The 15,598-nt window shown below is 39.8% G+C and overlaps 1 protein-coding gene across 10 annotated transcripts in view; it reads left to right on the forward strand.

The window, feature by feature from the left end:
- The window catches only part of NARS2 (asparaginyl-tRNA synthetase 2, mitochondrial), a 136,587-nt gene that overhangs the window by 12,815 nt on the left and 108,174 nt on the right, over window positions 1-15,598 (forward strand). For all 10 annotated transcript variants that reach the window (XM_006077399.3, XM_044943442.1, XM_044943443.1 and 7 more), the window contains one exon: window positions 4,276-4,356. In XM_006077399.3, coding sequence (XP_006077461.1) covers window positions 4,276-4,356 — 81 coding nt within the window. The remainder of the gene's footprint in view (window positions 1-4,275; window positions 4,357-15,598) is intronic.

Here is a 15,598-nt window from a genome sequence, read left to right on the forward strand (position 1 = left end):
TGTGGGAATAGGCACTGTTTCCTCTAATCATTTTGGATGGTTCTTTCCCTGGCCTTGGATGGTCTCCTCACATGCCTGAGCTGATCATTCCTCCACTTGATCAATACTGATCCATACTCCAGGGTGACTCTCTGTGCTTCTCTGGAGTTGTTGCATACCTCTCTGCTCTCTGGAACTCAGTCCTGTCAATTCCTGCCATTTTGGCCTCAGACTCTCAGCTCTGTCTCTTCAACTCAGGGAATCTGCTGAGCTCTGCTTTGTTTATTCGTGCTTCCTGTTGTCATCTGGGAAATCTTAAAGCAATAAGCTGGGCTGCTGGTGGGGTTCACTGTGTTTATTTCCTGTCTCTCAGGATTCACTCTCCTTTATTGTCTGATATCCAGTGTCTTGAAAACTGTCGTTCCATGTGGTTTGCTCGTGGATTCTTTTGTTTTGTCTTTTGATTGTTTCAGACAGGAGGGTAAATCTAGTTCCTGTTTCTCCATCTTGGTCACAGAGATTTTATATACAGTAAGTGCTAATTTTAAAGGATTATTGATGATCAAGTAGGTTGATCTAATGACTAAAGACATTTGTCTCATTTAGCTTTGCTTTTCAGCCATTTATCCCCAACCCAGGAAAGCCACAGTGGAATGTAGTTGGTCATTTGATGAGAACCTCCTCCCATGTGGTAGATGGAAGGGCTCCAAAGGCAAGAGTGAGCCAATAGATAAAGTTCAGTATTATTCCATGTAGTTTTGGAACTCTTCCTAAGCCACTTCTCCAGATCCAGCTCTTTTGGGAAGATTGTCTAACAACATACCCTTCCCTTGGACAGCATCCAACTTCATGCAGGTGCAGCCCTGCCATAGAACACAAGAAAATTCTCGCTCTTTGCAGAGCTCCTTAAGAGATAATTTCTGGTGTGACAGCTAAAGAACAGCATGGCTTTAAAGCATAAGAATAAACAAAGGAAAATAAATCACATTATACAATGTCATCCCATTATGGTTTAAAGGGGTGCATTTTCATATGCTGTCATAAGCTTTCTCACACAGCTTCCATGTGGCTTTTCAGTAATGCTTGAACTATACAAACAGAAAATTTGTTCAGATGTAAAAGTATTTTCCCCCATTTGTCTTCAGCTATTAGTGGACCTGCTTCAATTCTGAAAGTTTTATGGATTTCTGGCCACTAGGTGGTGGTATTGGCAGGCCATTAACAAGTGGGCTTTTCCGAATTCATGCATTTCACTTTTTTTTTTAAACACAGTGGTTTATTATCTGAAGTTTTTACAGATAAACTATTTTTACATGAGAGAATAAACTAGAAAACTCTGAAATCAAAGAATCAGCAAAGTAAAGTTTAAAAAACATTTTGTGCTGTGCTTAGTCGCTCAATTGTGTCTGATCTTTGTGACCCCATGGACTGTAGGTTGCTGGGCTCCTCTGTCCATGGGATTCTCCAGGTAAGAATACTGGAGTGGGTTGCCATGCCCTCCTCCAGGGAATCTTCCCAACCCAGGGATCTTTTAGGTGGTTAAAAATAATGAATTTTTGCAGTGTTGGACATGTTTGTAAAGATAGGCACTTTTGAATCTTAAAATTCACTTTTTAATTGTAAGGCCCTAGAAAACATAATCCTGATATTCCCCTTTTAAGATGCTTCCCACTTGTGTATGAGTGTTATAGGACATACTAAATTAGAGTTATATATTATTCTGTATTGGGTGCTGTTTCTATGTTTGTTACTTGATGCTCCTGAAAAGATGTTAATACGTGTTTGCCTTTTCTTGGTGAGTTGAGTTTCTTCCTCTGAGTATCAGATTGTTTCCTTCTCAGCATGGCAGTGCCTTCAAAGCCTGTCACAGTGGGGAGTGTTCTTTGACCCTGGGTTAAATGACCCTAGACTGCTGTGTCTTTGAGTTCCTGTGACTGCTTGTTATGGGGTGTGTTTTTGGGTTTCATTTTGTTGGTTGGTCTCCTCCTGCTGTCACTGTTTGTCCCCAGTGGTGCGCCTGCGGCCAGCAATTGCTATCCTGTTTCCTTTCTGTGGAGTCTGATTAAATAATGATACTTGTTTTGTGTGTGTTAAAAACAGTCCATGAGTCTTTGGGTAATACATATGGGCCTTAGTACACGAATTTTTAACTTTCAAGTACTCATAAAACTCATGTTTTATCATATCTGGTTATAGAAATATGTATCTGTCCAAATACTTAGATATTTAGAGGTGGTGGGTGAGATCTGAATAATTGGGCCACAATTTTTGCCCCCTTCTCTGGCATTTGTATCTCTCGTTAGGAACCCCTTAGCTATGGAATGGGATAAGTACTTGACACCGGAACCCCACTGGAGGCAGCCACTGATGGTACTCTTGCTATTTATTTTCCTACTTCGCTGTTCACTTTCTCATTTTTGGACTTTGTTCTCACCTTTGTTATTCCTTTGTACCTTCTTCTTTATAACTTTTGGTGGTAATGTTATAGTCTTAGATATGATAGGCCTTGCTAGCACTGTTTAGACTTAAAAAGCTGGTGACGCCTTTTGGGAGGTTTAGCATTATTTGAGTAATTTTTATTTTTTTAAATCCCATCCAGTTATTTCCATAAGATTTACAGCATTGTTTCTCGTAGCAGTTGACCAGTTCTAACTCTGGCAATTACATTCAGCCGTTAAATTTTCTCCTCCCTTTCCCCTCCCTCTCGCCACCCTCATTTCCTTTGGATTTTTCACTTCCTTTCTTTGTTTACTGCACTCATGCTCATAGTTGCCTGCATTCATGTGGAATAAATGATTCATGTCCATAATTCTTGGCTCCTGGGAGATAAAAGTTTAATGCAGTCATGTTATTGATTCTGTTTCATTTGTTCTCTATAACGTGCTCTCTGCAGCACTTCTCCGAATGTTGTTCCCAGATTAAGTACATATTTGAATACTTCCTAAGATTCCTAATTTATAGCTTGAAAATGTAATCATTCTACCTCATAAGGCAAGTACTTGGCTGGATGCTTTGTATCCTAGCCAGAATACTTGAATCCACTCTTATTAGGAAGGAAGGGGCAAATATGGGAGGCCCCTGGTAGTGCACTGGCATATTTTACATTTCACCCATGACCGGTAGAACGTAGCAGAGATTAGATGTGTATATGAGTTTCCCCGGTGGCTCGGCTATAAAGAATCTGTGTGCAGTGCAGGAGACTCCGGTTTGATCCCTGCGTCAGGAAGATCCCCTGGAGGAGGGCGTGGTACCCCACTACAGTATTCTTGCTGGGAAAATTCCATGGACAGAGGAGCCTAGAGGGCTACAGTCTAAGGGGTCGCAAAGAGTTGGACACGACTGAAGTGACTGAGCACACAGACAGATGTATATATATGAATTTATTGTATTGATTTCAGGAGCAAAATGTGTCTATTAAACACATGTTCTTCTGCCTTTGCAACATAAATTCACTATAGCTGCCCCCACCCCTACCTTGCAACATTTATGCTGATTGTAACCTTGTACCTACATCCATAGTCAAAATTAAAGTATACCTTTGAAGTTGCTGGGTTATTTCAATTTTACTAGCAACAGCTTTTGTGGTTCACTAATGGAGATAGTCTCAGACTTCAGAGTGGAAGAATCGCAGTTGGGTGCCTTAGGGTTTGCTGCTCAGAATCTTCCTTGAGGCGGAGGAAGCACACTGCCTGCGCCTCGTGCAGTGCGCTGTGCTAGCAGTTTAGCGGCAGACTTCCTAAATAATGTCTGCCTGTTTTGCTCTTTGTTTCTTTAGTCTCTGGTTGCCAAATTTTTCTCCTTTTTACAGTTGTTACAATTTCTTATCCCAAAATAATTGAACTTAATATTGATCACTTTGTATTCCCTTAGTAATGTGGGCAACATCATGGTGCATTAGCCTGAGTGAGTGTGTGTGTGTTAACTCACTACCAGTATGTTGGAGATGCGAGAATAAATGGCACCAGAGAGCCTGAGCACCCAGGTTCCAGTTGCAGCTCCGACACTGACGAGTTGTGTGACTTTGGCCTCTCATTAAATTTCTCTGGGCCTCAGTTTCCTTATCTTGGAAGTGAGGAGGTTGGACTAGATATTGTCTAAGTTAGTTTGGATTTATTAATAATATTTTTTGTGCATAATAAACACTCCATTTGATATTTCAGTAGTTTTATTTGAGTGATTGAGAAATTTGATGTGACATTCTCTTAGTGCTATTTTAATCATATAAAAAGGTGTATATTCTTGGAACTGTTTCACAGACAGATATACTGAGACAAGTGGTTTCTCTTTTTCTTCCAGGACAGTGGCTTTGTGCATATTCATACTCCAGTAATCACATCCAATGACTGTGAGGGGGCTGGAGAACTTTTTCAAGTTGAAGTAAGTTGTGCATCCCATCTTGGAGGTTATATTGCTTGCTAATATTTTTCACTTGAGAGTTGATTTAAATTTAATGCGAGTTATATGGATAGACCATGACCGGAACCTGAAGTTTTATTGATAATAATTCTTAAAAAAACATATATAGGAAATTCATACTTCTTTAATTTTCTGTGCAACCAGCTATATTACTTACATTGTGACATAAAGAAGTTAATTTTTATTTTTTAATGGAAGGATAATTGCTTTACAGAACTTTGTTGTTTCTTATCAAACCTCAGTGTAAATCACCCATAGGTATACATATGTCCCCTCCCTCTTGAACTTCCCTCCCATTTCTTTTCCCATCCCACCCCTCTAGGTTGATACAGAGCGCATTTGAGTTCCCTAAGACATACAGCAAATTCCCATTGACTATCTGTTTTACATACAGTAATGTAAGTTTCCATGTGACTCTCTCCATACATCTCACCGTCTCCTCCCCTCTCCCTGTGTCCGTAAGTCTGTTCTTTATATCTGTTTCTTCATTGCTGCCCTCCAAATAAATTCTTTGGTACCATCTTTCTAGATTCCATATTTATGCATGCATTCATGTACAATATATATCTTTCTCTTTCTGACTTACTTCACCCTGTATAATCGCTCTAGGTTCATCCACCTCCTTAGAACTGATTGACTTTTTTTGGCTGAGTAATATTCCATTGTATATATGTACCACAACATTATTCATTCATCTGTCGATGGACATCTAGGTTGCTTCCATGTTCTAGCTATTATAAATAGTGCTGCAATGAACAATGGGATACACGTGTCTTTTTCTCTTTTGGTTTTCTCAGGGTATATGCTTAGGGGTGGGATTGCTCACTTATATGGTGGTTTTATTCCTAGTTTTTAAGGAATCTCAATACTGTCTTCCATGGTGGCTGTATCAATTTGCATTCCCACTAACAGTGCAAGAGCGTTCTCTTTTCTCCACACCCTCTCCAGCATTTATTGTTTGTAGACTTTTGGGTGATGGCCATTCTGACCAGTGTGAAGTGGTACCTTCATTGTAGTTTTGATTTGCATTCTTCTAATAATGAGTGATAGAGTGCCTGATGAACTATGGATTGAGGTTCCTGACATTGTACAGGAGACAGGGATCAAGATCATCCCCATGGAAAAGAAATGCAAAAAAGCAAAATGGCTGTCTGGTGAGGCCTTACAAATAGCTGTGAAAAGAAGAGAAGCGAAAAGCAAAGGAGAAAAGGAAAGATATAAGCATCTGAAGCAGAGTTCTAAAGAATAGCAAGACGAGATAAGAAAGCCTTCCTCAGCGATCAATGCAAAGAAATAGAGGAAAACAGCAGAATGGGAAAGACTAGAGATCTCTTCAAGAAAATTAGAGATACCAAGGGAACATTCCATGCAAAGATGGGCTCGATAAAGGACAGAAATGGTATGGACCTAACAAAAGCAGGAGATATTAAGAAGAGGTGGCAAGAATACACAGAAGAACTGTACAAAAGAGAGCTTCACGACCAAGATAATCACGATGGTGTGATCACTCACCTGGAGCCAGACATCCTGGAAAGTGAAGTCAAGTGGGCCTTAGAAAGCATCACTATGAACAAAGCTAGTAGAGGTGATGGAATTCCAGTTGAGCTATTTCAAATCCTGAAAGATGATGCTGTGAAAGTGCTGCCCTCAATATGCCAGCAAATTTGGAAAACTCAGCAGTGGCCACAGGACTGGAAAAGGTCAGTTTTCATTCCAATCCCAAAGAAAGGCAATGCCAAAGAATGTTCAAACTACCGCACAATTGCACTCATCTCACACCCTAGTGAAGTAATGCTCAAAATTCTCCAAGCCAGGCTTTAGCAATACGTGAACTGTGAACTTCCAGATGTTCAAGCTGGTTTTAGAAAAGGCAGAGGAACCAGAGATCAAATTGTCAACATCTGCTGGATCATGGAAAAAGCAAGAGAGTTCCAGAAAAACATCTATTTCTGCTTTATTGACTATGCCAAAGCCTTTGACTGTGTGGATCACAATAAACTGTGGAATATTCTGAGAGAAATGGGAATACCAGACCACCTGACCTGCCTCTTGAGAAACCTATATGCAGGTCAGGAAGCAACAGTTAGAACTGGACATGGAACAACAGACTGGTTCCAAATAGGAAAAGGAGTACGTCAAGGCTGCATATTGTCACCCTGCTTATTTAATTTATATGCAGAGTACATCATGAGAAACGCTGAGCTGGAAGAAGCACAAGCTGGAATCAAGATTGCCGGGAGAAATATCAATAACCTCAGATATGCAGATGACACCACCCTTATGGCAGAAAGTGAAGAGGAACTAAAGAGACTCTTGATGAAAGTGAAAGAGGAGAGTGAAAAAGTTGGCTTAAAGCTCAACATTCGGAAAATGAAGATCATGGCATCTGGTCCCATCACTTCATGGCAAATAGATGGGGAAACAGTGTCAGACTTTATTTTTGGGGGCTCCAGAATCACTGCAGATGGTGATTGCAGCCATGAAATTAAAAGACGCTTACTCCTTGGAAGAAAAGTTATGACCAAACTAGATAGCATATTCAAAAGCAGAGACATGACTTGCCAACAAAGGTCCATCTAGTCAAGGCTATGGTTTTTCCAGTGGTCATGTATGGATGTGAGAGTTGGACTGTGAAGAAAGCTGAACGCCGAAGAATGGATGCTTTTGAACTGTGGTGTTGGAGAAGACTCTTGAGAGTCCCTTGGACTTCAAGGAGATCCAACCAGTCCATTCTATGGGAGACCAGTCCTGGGTGTTCTTTGGAAGGAGTGATGCTAAAGCTGAAACTCCAGTACTTTGGCCACCTCATGCGAAGAGTTGACTCATTGGAAAAGACTCTGATGCTGGGAGGGATTGGGGGCAGGAGGAGAAGGGGACGACAGAGAATGAGATGGCTGGATGATATCACTGACTTGATGGACGTTGAGTTTGAGTGAACTCCGGGAGTTGGTGATGGACAGGGAGGCCTGGCGTGCTGCAATTCATGGGGTTGCAAAGAGTTGGACACGACTGAGTGACTGAACTGAACTGAATAATGAGTGATGTTGAGCATCATTTCATGTGTGTGTTAGCCATGTGTATGTCTTTGGAGAAATGAATGTTTAGTTCTTTTTCCCACTTTTTGATTGGGTTGGTTGTTTTTCTGGTATTGAGTTGTATGAGCTGCTTATCTATTTTAGAAATTAATCCTTTGTCAGTTGTTTCATATACTATTACTGTCTCCCATTCTGAGGGTTGTCTTTTCACCTTGTTTATAGTTTGCTTTGCTGTGTAAAAACTTTTAAGTTTATTTAGGTCCCACTTGTTTACTTTTGTTTTTATTTCCATTATTCTATGGGGGGGGGGGGTCATAGGGGATCTTACTTTGATTTATGTCATTTAGTGTTCTGCCTAGGTTTTCCTCTAAAAGTTATATAGTTTCTGGTCTTAATAGGTCTTTAATCCATTTTGAGTTTATCTTTATGTATGGTGTTAGGAAGTGTTCTAATTTCATTCTTTTACATATAGCTGTCCAGTTTTCTTCCCAGCACCACTTATTGAAGAGGTTTTCTTTGCCCCATTGTATATTCTTGCCTCCTTTGTGAAAGGAGTGGATTTTTAATTTACTACTCTATTTGCCTTTTTGATAACTGTGAAGTGATAAGCTAGATAAATTTGAAGAAATTAATAAAAATTCTAAGATATCTTTTATACAAATTCAAGCCCCAGTTAACATTTTTGGGTGTAATTCTTATTTTAAGGGATAAACTAAAATAGAAAAGTATGCATGTGACTATTTTCTCTTTTCAGAGTCTTTAGAAAATGTATTTTTCATAAAAATGATTTAGTCTGTATACCTCGTGAAGGCTTTTATTTCAGTCCTTTGTTCAGCAATTATTTTTTGAGCTCCTTCTATGGGCCAGGCACTGTTAGCCTGCACTTGTTGCAAGAAATTTAAAAGTTACCAGTTTTTCTTCCTTGTAGGCAATTGAAAGCCTTTCATTTGCCAGTTAGACAGCCTGTTTAAAATCATTGGCCAGTTAGTATAACGTACAAAGAGAAATATATATTCGCTGATTTCTATGTCTCTGAGGGAAGTCAAAATTCTTTATACATTTGGGTGATTCCATCAAATGACAGGACCTGTATAAAACTACTCTCTGTGGTTCAGTACATTCTGACTCTTGGTAATGATGCTTTCCCTTCATGTAATCGAACAGTGTATTCACTACAAAAGTTGTCCTGATGTGAGGGGACATATGTACACCTATGGCTGATTCATGTTGATGTTTGACAGAAAACAGCAATATTGTGTAAAGTATTTATCCTTCAATTAAAAAATAAATAAATTTTTTAAAAGGAGTTTTTATAAGTATGAAGGGAATTATTAGGCCCAAATTAAATAAAAAATATTTGTGTAGCAAACTTAAATAAGATAAATTTGGAGCTAAGTGCTTTACCACCAGAGAAATCCTCCAGGCAAGTCTGAATGATTAGAACATGTATGTTTTTGACTCGAAACAGCACAAGGCAAGTATAAATATATAGAAAGGGGAAAATGAATTTCTGAAGCTTAATAAATGAGAGGGCTTCCCTGGTGGCTCAGCGATAAAGAATCCACCTGCCAGTGTAGGAGACTCACATTTGATCCTGGGTCAGGAAGATTCTGTGGAGAAGGAAATGGCAACCCACTCCAGTATCCTTGCCTGGATACTGGAGTATCCCATGGACAGAGGAGCCTGGCGTGCTACAGTCCATGGGCTCACAGAGAGTCAGACACAACTGAGTGACTAAACAGAAGTAAAACAAATAAGTTCTATGTTCATAGTTCTTCAGGGCCACGCTGAGGAATTTTAGACAGTGGAATTAGCTTTGTTTATTCAGAGTGTCAGAAAGAGATGCTCTTGAATTGATTGATCCTAGGCTCCTGCAGTCAGGGTCTAGATCAAATTTCAATCTGTGGCCTTTTTTTTTTTTTTTAAATGACCCATTGTCTTGGCTGTTTTCAGCAGTTCAGCTCCTAAGACTTGTCTTTTGCCCCTGCCAACCCTCTTTCCTTTGAAAGTAGTGCTCCTTCTTATTCCCACCTCACACATCAATGCGCTTCCAAGCTTCATGGTGTGGGTTTCTTCCTGACTGCATGTAGAGGGATAGGAGTTTGAGTCTTGGCACTCCACTATTAGGAGAAAGTGAAGTGTCATACCTAAATTCTTGCTTCTCGTATTAGTGCTCTTTTTTTCCTCTGATAATGATGAAGTGCAGTGACTACTTAAAGGTAGGGATGCCTGGTATACATACTTAGGTTTGAGGAAAGCAGTAAGATGGCCACCTTGAAATACACAGTAAGAACATAATACACTGTCAAGAAGTGAGTGTGTGTCCCATCATTTTCATTTTCTTTTTCCTCATCCGTATTTCCTGCTTTACAATTTCAGGTAGTTGTTAAGGTTTGGGGACTACTGAACAAACATGTAGGAAGTTGCTTTCAAAGCATCAGTTTCTTATTCAGCAGATGTTTGGTACCATCTGTGTTCAAGATGATGTGCTCACTATTAACTGAAAAAAGTGAAAGTGAAGTCGCTCAGTCGTGTCCAACTCTTGGGTCCATCAGCCTCCTCTGTCCATGGGATTCTCCAGGTAAGAATACTGAAGTGGATTGCCATTTCCTTCTCCAGGAGATCTTCCCAACTCAGGGATCGAACTGGGGTTTCCTACATTGTAGGCAGACGCTTTATTGTCTGAGCCACCAGAAAAGTCGCTCGCTATTAAGAGGGATATAAAGATGTAGTCACAGTTCTGGTCGGTGAAGCAGGTGTGTTTGCAGGATTTGATAGAGAAAGGAGTGCACATTTCATTCACTTTTTTTTTAAATTTTTAAAGAATTGTTAGTTATTTTTGGCTGCACTGCGCCTTCATTGCTGGGTGGACTTTTCTCTGGTTATATCGAGCGGGGGCTGCTCTCTCGTGGCAGTGTGTGGGCTTCCTGTTGCAGTGGCTGCCCTTGTTGCACAGCATGGGCTCTGGAGCACTTGGGCTTCAGTAGTTGCAACACATAGGCTCAGTAGTTGCGCCTCGTGGACTCGAGAGCACAGGCTTAGTAGTTGTGGCACACGGGCTCTGTTGTCCTTTGGCATGTGGGATCTGCCCAGACCAGGGTTCGAACCCATGACCCTTGCATTGGCAGGGGGATTCTTAACCACTGAACCACCAGAGAGGTTCTTTTCATTCACTCTTGATGTTACTTATCCTACAATAGTCCCTGGTTGTACACTTTTTTCCTCTTTGTCTTAGAACCCTATTTGAGTTCCCACAATTATTTGATCCTCATGATTCTGCAGTGAGTGGTTTATCTCTGAGAAGATAAAAGAGATTAAAAGCATGAATTAGAGATTCTGGCAAAATCTAAACATTGATAGGAAGTAAGGTGGAACTGCTTTATGTATATATTTGAGGTTACAGTGTTACCAGTTTTAAGTGGTATGTATGAAATCTAGAAGATAATTAGGTTCATGAGGACTGACTTGATCAGAAACATCTTCAAAATAAGTATGTAAATTAACTGTACCCTGTGTGTGTGTGTGTGTGTGTGTGTGTGTGTGTTAGTTGCTTAGTTGTGTCCAACTTTTTGTGACCCCATGGTCTGTCTGTGGAATTCTGTAGGTGAGAATATTGGGGTGGGTTGCCAGTCCCTTCTCCAGTGGATCTTCCTGACCCAGGGATCAAACCTGGGTCTCTTGCATTGCAGGCGTATTCTTTACCATCTGCGCTTACCAGGGAAGCCCCCTGTAGTGTCCGCTAGGGAGAGCATTTTAGGTAGGGGAACAGTGTGAGCAGAGTCAAGCAGTTGAAATTAGTGTGGGGGTTTTCACTGGGCTCTGGATGGAAGATTAAAAGATTATATTTAGTTTCTGGTCTTACGTTGAGATCTTTAATCCATTTTGAGTTTATTTTTGTGTATGGTGTTAGAAAGTGTTCTAGTTTCATTCTTTTACAAGTGGTTGACCAGATTTCCCAGCACCACTTGTTAAAGAGATTGTCTTTAATCCATTGTATATTCTTGCCTCCTTTGTCAAAGATAAGGTGTCCATATGTGCGTGGATTTATCTCTGGGCTTTCTATAATAGCCAGGACATGGAAGCAACCTAGATGTCCATCAGCAGATGAATGGATAAGAAAGCTATGGTACATATACACAATGGAGTATTACTCAGCCATTAAAAAGAATACATTTGAATTAGTTCTAATGAGGTGGATGAAACTGGAGTCTATTATACAGAGTGAAGTAAGCCAGAAAGAAAAACACCAATACAGTATACTAACGCATATATATGGAATTTAGAAAGATGGTAACAATAACCCCGTGTATGAGACAGCAAAAGAGACACTGATGTATAGAACAGTCTTATGGACTCTGTGAGAGAGGGAGAGGGTGGGGAGATTTGGGAGAATGGCATTGAAACATGTAAAATATCATGTATGAAACGAGTTGCCAGTCCAGGTTCAATGCACGATACTGGATGCTTGGGGCTGGTGCACTGGGACGACCCAGAGGGATGGAATGGGGAGGGAGGAGGGAGGAGGGTTCAGGATGGGGAGCACATGTATACCTGTGGCAGATTCATTTTGATATTTGGCAAAACTAATACAATTATGTAAAGTTTAAAAAAAAAAAAAGATTTATATTGGTGAATCATAAAAAATAAAGGTGGAGTGTAGGATCCTGTTCCATAGTTTTCAGTACAGTGACAGAGTTATGCAGCCATCCTCACAGTTTAATTTTAGAGCATTACATCACCCCGTATTGAAACTTACCACCCACGCATTAGCAGTCTCTTCTCGTTCCCACCCCAAGCTCTGGGTAACCGCTCAGCCACTCTGTATAGATTTGTCTCTTCTGGAGTATTTCATATAAATGCAGTCATACTACATATGGCCTTTTCTGTCTGTTTTTTTTTCATTTAGCACAAAGTTTTTGAGGTTCATACATGTAGCATGCAACAGTACTTGATTCCTTTTTATATCTGACTAGTATTCTATTGTAAAGATGTCCAGTGTTTTATATATCCATTTAGGCATTGATGGATATTTGGATTATTTCTATCTTTTGGCTATTATGACTAATGCTACTGTGAACACTTGTGAAAACATTTGGATATTATTTCTCTTGGGTGGAATTGGTGGATCACATGATAGCTTTATGTTTAATATTTTGAGAGACCACCAAACCATTTTCCAAAGTGACTGTGTCATTTTACATTCCCAGCAGCAGTGTATGAAGGTTCCAATTTCTCCTGAGTGTAGCCAACACTTAATATTGCTCTTCTTCTTGTTTTTTTATTATAGCAATACCAGACAGTGTGAAGTGGTATTTCACTGTGGATTTTCTGTTTGCCTTTTTCTTTCGATAAGATACAGTTTATATGTAAATATGTGATTCATATTTAAGCTTTTAATTACAGTTCTATGCCAAAATGTGCTAGATGAATAATCACATATTGTGAAATTAAATTAGGCTGAGAAAATCTTGGAATAATACTTTACATAATAGGAACAGTATTCAGGTCCAGCATTTATACATTTAAATACTTTTTAAAGTGAAGAATAAATTGAAAGTCTTAAAAAAAAAAGAAAGTCTATTAAATGGAATCTGTGAAGGTGTGTAGTTTTATATCTGAATCTTATACTATGGGAATTCTCATACTATGTCCTGAAGTTTGGCATTAGATTGTTTTGCTTTTACTATTATCGTGGGTATGTACATAATATACAATGTATTACTGTAACCATTTTTAATGAACGGTTCATACCATATAGTCACAGTGTTGTACAACCATCACTGCTATACAGTTCCAGAATTCTTCAGCACCCCAGCATAAGCTCTGTAGCCAAAATTCCTCATTTCCTTTTACCTCCAATTCCTAGTAATCTCACATCTACTTCTTGTCTCCGTGGATTTCTGGATATTTCATATAAATGGAATCATACAGTGCCTGGCCTTTTGTGTCTGCCTTCTGTTAACTTGTATCAGAATTTTATTTCTTTTTATTGCTGAATAATATTCCATTGTACGGATATATCACATTTTGTTTAACCATTCATTCACTGATGTTCATTGGGTTATTTCCACCTTTGGCTTTTGCAAATAATAATACTATGAACATTCATGTTAAAATTTCTGTTTGAACACATATTTTCAGTTCTTTTGAATATATTTCTAGGAGTGGGATTGCTGGGTCACATGTTTATGTTCTGTGTTTAACTTACTGAGTAACTACCAAATTATTTTCTGCAGTGGTTGCAGCGTGTTATATTCCCACCAGTGATATTTGAGAGTTCCACTTTTACTGTATTCTCATCAGTGCTGATTATTTTCAGTTTGATTATAGCCATCCAGATGGATGGGAAGTGGTTATCCTGTTGCTTCGATTTGCCATTCCCTAATGTCTAAGGATGTTGAAGATCCTTTTGTGGCTGTTGACCATTTGTATATCTTCTTTGGAGAAATATCTGTTTCAGTCCTTTGCCCAATTTTTAATTGCCTGATTTGTCTTTTTGTCGTTGAGTTATAGGAATTCTTTATTCTAGATACAAATCTATCTTTTCCCCTCCCCCTGCAGTGTGAAGTCTTCAGTGTTGCCCCTCAGTGGATGTAGCCTGGGGTATGCCCACTACCACCCAGGGATAACATTGATTCTGGCAGGACTCTTTTTTGGCTATTTCTTTCCCAGACCATACCCAGCTCTTAAACTAATTACAGCTGCTTGCTCTTTTGTTTTCGACAGTATTCACGGACATAGGTTGCTTCACAGTCTATTGCAGTCAAATTCAGGCAACTTTAAAGATATGCTTCCTAAGGTCAGTTTTTGAAATTTATTCTGACCCCCAAAAGATCTCTTCCTACCTGTCTCTTTCCATTTCTTTCTGCAAACTAGCAGATCTGCAGTTTATTCAGCCTTTATCTCCAGTGAATGTCAGTCTCTTCCCAGTGGCCTATCACTACAACCACAGTTTTTAAGAACACCCTTAGGTTTGAGATTATCCATACCATTGCTAATGAAGTCGGTTCCTTTGGAGAGAGGCTTGGAAGTCTGGTTTATGATTGCTTCTAGCCCTGGTGACTCTGTGAATCGGGCTCTAGGGCTGAGGGCAGGAACAATGGACACTTCTCTGAAAGTGACGTTACAGTTTAGGAGCTGAGTGCTCAGTTGAGTGGTGGCTATAGCCCCAGGTCTCGTTGGTTTGAGCTGGGGGAAGAGAATTTGGGTCTAGTGTTCTTAGCAGTTCCTCACCAAATGTAGAGCCTCCATTCCAGGAGCCACTACCTCTTGGCCATACTCACACTCTGTGTAGCTTCAGCATCAAGTAACTGTGGGCAAGATGAGAAATGCCAGCATGCTATGGTGCTCATCCTGCTGAAATAGTTCTCTGCCTAAGAGCTGGAGTTCGGAAGAACCCTGTGTCCTTGGCATCAGTCTGGAGTGGAGATTCTGTCCTGCTTAGCTGTGATGGGGAAGGGTAGGAGCAAGATTGTCGTTTATAGACACCACTACAGTTCCTTGTCCTTACCAAGTTCTAGTAGATTTTCTTGAATTCTGTGTTTCTTCATTTGCCATAAGCGCTTAGGACCATTTTAAGGGACTTTAGAAGGCTGGGTTGGGGGTAGGTTTTTGTTTTTTTATTTTATTTTATAACTTTCACCAGTTTCACTGAGGAGTGGGTCTGTGGAACTCCCCACACTGTCATGCCAGAAGAAGAAAAAGCCAGTCATTTTGGGACTACTTTTTACTGCCACGGTTCTCAACATCCTTCTTATACAATGTGAAAGACACCGTGCGTGCTTGCATGCTCAGTTATGTCTGAATTTTTGCTAGCCCATGATCTGTAACCCGCCCAGCTCCTCTGCCCATGGAATTTTCCAGGCAAGAATACTGCATTGGCAGGCAGATTCTTTACCACTGCACCATATGAAAACTTAACATTGCTAATCAAAAAAAAGGAAAATGTAATATGTATTGACAGAAGCAGGCTGCTGTAGACACTAGAGGCTTATCTTCCAAACTGTTGTGCATTCTAGAAGTAGTAATGAGAACTTACTTGGCCTTGGGAATTTTGGTGCTTGTGAATTCTTATGGCTAAGTTATTTATGGCACACATCACTTTAGTTCTGCTTGATATGTTCACTTTTCAGTACTCTTCCCTGTTTCTTTTAATCTTTTTATATAGG

This window comes from Bubalus bubalis, chromosome 5, assembly GCF_019923935.1.
Source record: "Bubalus bubalis isolate 160015118507 breed Murrah chromosome 5, NDDB_SH_1, whole genome shotgun sequence".
Lineage (NCBI taxonomy): Eukaryota > Metazoa > Chordata > Mammalia > Artiodactyla > Bovidae > Bubalus > Bubalus bubalis.